The sequence below is a fragment of the Rhipicephalus microplus genome, chromosome 2 (genome assembly GCF_043290135.1).
Source record: "Rhipicephalus microplus isolate Deutch F79 chromosome 2, USDA_Rmic, whole genome shotgun sequence".
NCBI classification, from domain to species: Eukaryota; Metazoa; Arthropoda; class Arachnida; order Ixodida; family Ixodidae; genus Rhipicephalus; species Rhipicephalus microplus.
In genome coordinates, this window is record NC_134701.1 from 188,671,101 (window position 1) to 188,676,944 (window position 5,844).

The 5,844-nt window shown below is 45.3% G+C and overlaps 1 protein-coding gene across 1 annotated transcript in view; it reads left to right on the forward strand.

Moving 5' to 3' along the window:
- The window catches only part of LOC119170541 (putative caffeoyl-CoA O-methyltransferase 2), an 8,788-nt gene extending 4,224 nt beyond the window's left edge, over positions 1 to 4,564 (forward strand). The window contains exons 4-6 of the mRNA XM_037421730.2: positions 2,050 to 2,104; positions 3,298 to 3,431; positions 4,165 to 4,564. Coding sequence (XP_037277627.2) covers positions 2,050 to 2,104; positions 3,298 to 3,431; positions 4,165 to 4,317 — 342 coding nt within the window. The 3' untranslated portion in view covers positions 4,318 to 4,564. The remainder of the gene's footprint in view (positions 1 to 2,049; positions 2,105 to 3,297; positions 3,432 to 4,164) is intronic.
- Positions 4,565 to 5,844: the final 1,280 nt, after the last annotated feature.

Genomic DNA, 5,844 nt, shown 5'->3' on the forward strand with positions numbered 1-5,844 from the left:
GCAATATTTGTCATCTATCGCAAACAAAAAGTACGTTTGACTGGTTGCGCTGCCACAATATAGGAATCAAAATTTGGAGCCCCACAAGGAAGCCTATAGGTGTTAAGCTGTTCATAACATATTGTAAGTCTAAATCATACGTTTTTATATGGTTTTTTTTTCGAGAGCCTTGGTGCGATTTTTATAGGCGCTATTTATCGCTCGTTTTTCATCGAATATCGGATATAACAGCATAACTTACGGTCACGCACGCGTGTTTTTTTGATGACTGATATGTGGAGTTTAACGTCCCAAAACCACCATATGATTGTGAGAGACGCCGTAGTGTAGGGCTCCGGAAATTCAGACTACCTGGGGTTCTTCAACGTGCACCGAAACTGAGCACACGGCCCTACATCATTTCCACCGCCATCGGAAATGCAGCCGCCGCAGCCAGGATTCGACCCCGCTAGTCAGCCCCGAGTACCTTAGGCACAAGACCCCCGCGGCGGGGTGGTCACGCACGCACGCACGCACGCACGCACGCACGCACGCACGCATGTATGTATGTATGTATGTATGTATGTATGTATGTATGTATGTATGTATGTATGTATGTATGTATGTATGTATGTATGTATGTATGTATGTATGTATGTATGTATGTATGTTTGTATGTATGTATGTATGTATGTATGTATGTATGTATGTATGTATGTATGTATGTATGTATGTACGTACGCACGCACGCACGCACGCACGCACGCACGCACGCACGCACGCACGCACGCACGCACGCACGCACGTACGTACGTACGTATGTATGTATGTATGTATGTATGTATGTATGTATGTTTGTATGTATGTATGTATGTATGTATGTATGTATGTATGTATGTATGTATGTATGTATGTATGTATGTATGTATGTATGTATGTATGTACGTACGTACGTACGTACGCACGCACGCACGCACGCACGCACGCACGCACGCACGCACGCACGCACGCACGTACGTACGTACGCACGCACGCACGCACGCACGCACGCACGCACGCACGCACGCACGCACGCACGCACGCACGTACGTACGTACGTACGTACGTACGTACGTACGTACGTATGTATGTATGTATGTATGTATGTATGTATGTATGTATGTATGTATGTATGTATGTATGTATGTATGTATGTATGTATGTATGTATAGAGGCAGTGCGACCAGACATTGGCCACACCCATTCCTCATCTTTAAATACAGGGAATTTTCGCGCGTAGTTCACCTCCTCAATTGCTTGACGAACGTTATAAGAATTTACGCAGAGCTAACGAAGCACAATAAACGAGGCAAGAAAGGTTCTGTAACTCTTCCTCATTTTGTTCCTTGAACTGTATCCGTTCGAAAAACTTTTTTTGTCAACCACGCATTCTCCTGAACGAAAGCAGTATTACTTATGCCAAAACACGAACTTTCTCCTTCATACAGAAATTACATAGAAACCATTTTCGTCTTCATTTCAACTATCAGAGAAGAGAAGCCATTGTCGAAGCTAACGTGCCGCATACTACAATAGCTGGATATGTTTTGCGAGGATTGACTGTTTTGTCGGAACTTATTTGCTCCAACTGATGCACGCACGCATATAAGAACGGCTATAAAAATAATCATCGCACTGAGACGCTTGTGTATCAACCAAGTTTACCAAAAATAATTTTAGAGCAGTCTATTTTGTTCGTCTACACAACAGTCATAACAGGCAAAACTGGGGGAAGCTGCCTTGAGAGCCTTCTTCAAAAACCCTGATTATTTCGCACTTTTCTTTGTGCCAATCTTACTACATATTTGAAGCATCACTGCAGTTCGTCCTCTGTATTTCACAGCGATTGCAATGCCATTTCACGCCAAGTGTACTCTCTCCTTTAATAAATTGCCCCAGTTTTGACGCGGTCGGAACAATGGCAATACTGATGTGTATTGAGATTCTAAGCGCACAGTTCTTAAACAACGCATGCCTGGTCCGTACACACAATTCAAGAGATGTGCTTAAGAACGCCTATTTTTCTTGCAGGCTGGCGTCGACGAGAAGATAGACATTATTATTGGTGACGCAAAGAAGTCCTTAGGCAAGTCCTTACAATTGCTTTTGAGTGCTTTTAAATGCTCTTTTAAATGAGAATTGCATTTCTTTAGCAACTCGATGGACATTGTTCGTCAGAAACCAACCAGTGCATTCTAACGACACGCTGTAACAAATGTACACATCAGGAGTGTTCTTAGCCAAGTACAAAAGTACACCTTTCAAAATGCTCTGTAAACAAGCAAGAACGTTCACACGTTTACCGCTCTTCCCCAACGCTGATGGTTTCCTAAAAAAATCTGAACACCTAAATAAAGAGGGAGCGGGATGGTGACGCTTGGAGGCAACTTTAGGCATTTCTATATTCCTCCGTTTTACTCACACGCTCACACCCATGTGTCCAAGCCGCACGTGCAATATACACGTATACGTGTATCGAAGCCACTGCACATAAATCTGGATTTTCCGGCCTGCCCGCCGACCGAGTCGTGTGAGCAAATAGTCCTGAGCACAGTAAGGCCGCCTCGCTCAGCTCCGACCCATACCACTGTAGGTGACAAGGTTCAGGTCACTCACGAGGCTGAAGAGGTCACTAGAGCCCTAAGGATATAGACGGGGTACACGACTCATGTGCGTGATTCAGACAAGGCTTTACACTCACTCACTCACTCACTCACTCACTCACTCACTCACTCACTCTCTCTCTCTCACTCGTGCCAGGCAGATCTTTAAGACACTTGGCGCTTTTAGTCTAAGCTGGAGCGTCGTCGTCTAACCGTTACGTTATTAGCATTGACACTATAGATTTACTAATTGAAGGATATCACAATTGTGCTCCGCTTCTAATATGTGCATGAGGAGCCATAATTTCCTGTTTATTGTCATAATGTTTAAGTTATATATTCAGCTTTGTTTTTCCGTACCTGAAATTATGTCAAGATATAAAACGGCAGCCTAACATTAACAGCGAAGCGCCAAGCCAATGGGTACGGTCATAGCTTATGTGCGACGAGGTATACACTGGAAGGCATGCCTTGTTTGCCCCCCCCCCCCCCCCTGTTGAATCACACTTCGAGGCGCATAATGCCATTAAAACAGCACGACAATGTTCGAGAACGCTCGCGACTGTCGGGGTCGTTATTTGTCAGGCAGGTAGAGCGTGTTTGTGCATGTTGCAGGCAACCCTTGTAGAGTCACGCAACACGATTTTCAATCGCACGGTTTTTTCCCAACTTGCAGACGATCTGATCGCCCAGGGCAGATCAAACTCTTTCGATTTCATTTTCATCGATGCCGACAAGAACTCCGTCGACGATTACTACGAGAAGAGTCTGCAGCTCGTGAAGCGCAACGGCATCATCGCCGTTGACAATGTGAGTTGCTTGTCGCCTTCATGCCGCGAGCCGACAGACGGTTCGAACAAAGTGCGCCAATGATTTCGCACTCATGTGGTTACGTTCGGCTGGGTGCCGCCACGCTCTCACTCGGATTTCAACAATGCGGAGCCCGCTCTTGATTCGAGCCAGTGCAACGCGTGTCCGAGCCGAACGTGCAGCCGCTCGGCAGTGCATGCAGTCGGAGGCCGGAATAGAAAACACGCCAACGCATATTCTCACCCGATCAAATTTCGGCGCCTCTCCGAGGTCGAAGAGAGGCCACCTCAGAGCACCCCAAGTGGGCGCGTGGTGCTCCGAGATAGCCAGCTGAACGCATCTAGAGCCTATTATTTGCACCAGCTATTCGTGACGTGCGTGGCAATAACACTCTGGAGCACTTGAAAACGACCATTCAAATCTACTGTTACTATAGCGCCTCTGATGCACACTTGAAGTAAAATCCTTTTTCATGGAGCAGAAGGACCCCTTACGAAATTGAATTGAGAAAAAGATCACTATTCAAGTGTGTGACCGGACATGCTCTTTTCTACATCAAAGTGCATGAAATACCTCAACACGCTGTCTTCATTCTATTTTTTTTTTCAAAATTAGACAGCAGCGGTTAGGCGTGTGTACCAAGGAACGATAGGGGTACGCGTGTTTGGTGGCTCAAGACGTAATCCTTTGTGCCACTGTATGAATACTATATTCTGCGTGATTGCGTACGCAGGTTCTGTGGCACACGAAAGTGTTCAATCCGACAGTCAACGATCCCGAGACAGACGCCATCCGGCGGCTGAATCGCAAGATGGCGACGGACGATCGCGTTCAGATCAGCTTGGTCACCGTGGCGGACGGCGTCACATTCGTGCTGAAGAAGTGAATGCGCGAAGCTGGCGAACGAGCGTCGACGCCAATTATATAACACGTAGTACAAGGGAAGCGGTGTTCGCGAACAGTTTATCAACGCTGTGATACGGCCGGGGCCACAAGTGTAGCCCATCGCAACTACACCCGCCGCACATGTGTGTAGAATCTATGGCGTTGCGCTGCTAAGCACAAGGTCGTGGATTCATTTCCTGGAAATGGCGGCCGAATTTCAATGAATAAACGTTTCTCCAAAACCTGAAGTGTGCTTTGATTTACGTGTAGTTGAAAAAGAAAACATAAGAATTTTAAATTGTTCTGCCGTCCCTAACCACCACGTTCCTATGAATCAAATCGCAGTTCTTCAAAGAAAAAAGGGCAGTAATAGATTCATCTACAGGGTCCATAACGGTGAGGTAAAAAAACATTTATTTGTTTAAAAAAATGTTGCAGCGGCGCCATTGATCGTTTTTGCAGTTTACTGGGCCATCGTTTTGTAAGGCCCCGTTGCAGTAGGCATTTAATATTGTTTTCTTTGTTGCTTTTGTCTGTCTTGCTTTTTGTGGCCATTATTTTTTTTTGTCAAGCAAGACGGTTTTAGCAGCAGCTTCAAAAAGACATGTATACACGCGTGCTTCGAGCTAGCACTGTACTCAGACAAGCTGAGTAGTAGCACCTATTGGTATAAGAGTGTTTTAGGAACACGAACGCTAAAGTTTAAGAACGCAGTCCTCCAGGTTTGGTACGAAGATCACGCGTTCGCGTAGGTACACTTTGTGGCACTTTGTGCTGATGACTCATGACGCCGACCGCACGTTCTCTTCGGCACTTTCGCATGCTGCAACGAATGTCGCAGTGGCGTATATGCATATTTAGGCTAAGTGTAAAGCAAGTGAACTTAGCATGCGAGTACGACAGCTCTGGAAGATAAAGCATCATGGGAGGTGCTCCATGGCGCACCAGAAGGCGCTTCATTATTTGGCGAGTGTAGACAATAAAAGACGCTTATAAGGAACACACAGCACTCAACATCGATTGCTTACAGATAAACATATGTCACGTCGATCATAAAGGTGACAGGGTATTTGCGAGAATTGATGGGCAATTTTTTCATCATAACCTTTATTGCAGACGGTTTTCACGTCACTGTTTCCAAACATAGCCCCTTGATGACATCCGGTTTGGTTCACCGATGTGCCATAATAGCATCGGTGGGCAAGAAGAGTTTTAGAAAATAGCCCACTGATTTTCTACACTTTCTTACCCTTATTGGGCAAAATATATTTGAATAAATGTTTTTTTGAGCTACATAAAAAATAGAAGAGATTACTTTGAAGGTTATGCACGTTCCTTTTATCTGAAAAACTAAAGAGAGATATTTCTTAAATTAATAAGAAACTTGAAAACGTGCTTTCCGTTTCGGCGTTAAGAGCTGGTAAATGAGGTGACCGGAAGTTTTCTAGGGTACAACGCTTGTGACCTTGAAACCGTCTATAGGCAAAAGTCACCAGCGACAATCGCCGAGGATGTTCGACGATGGGGT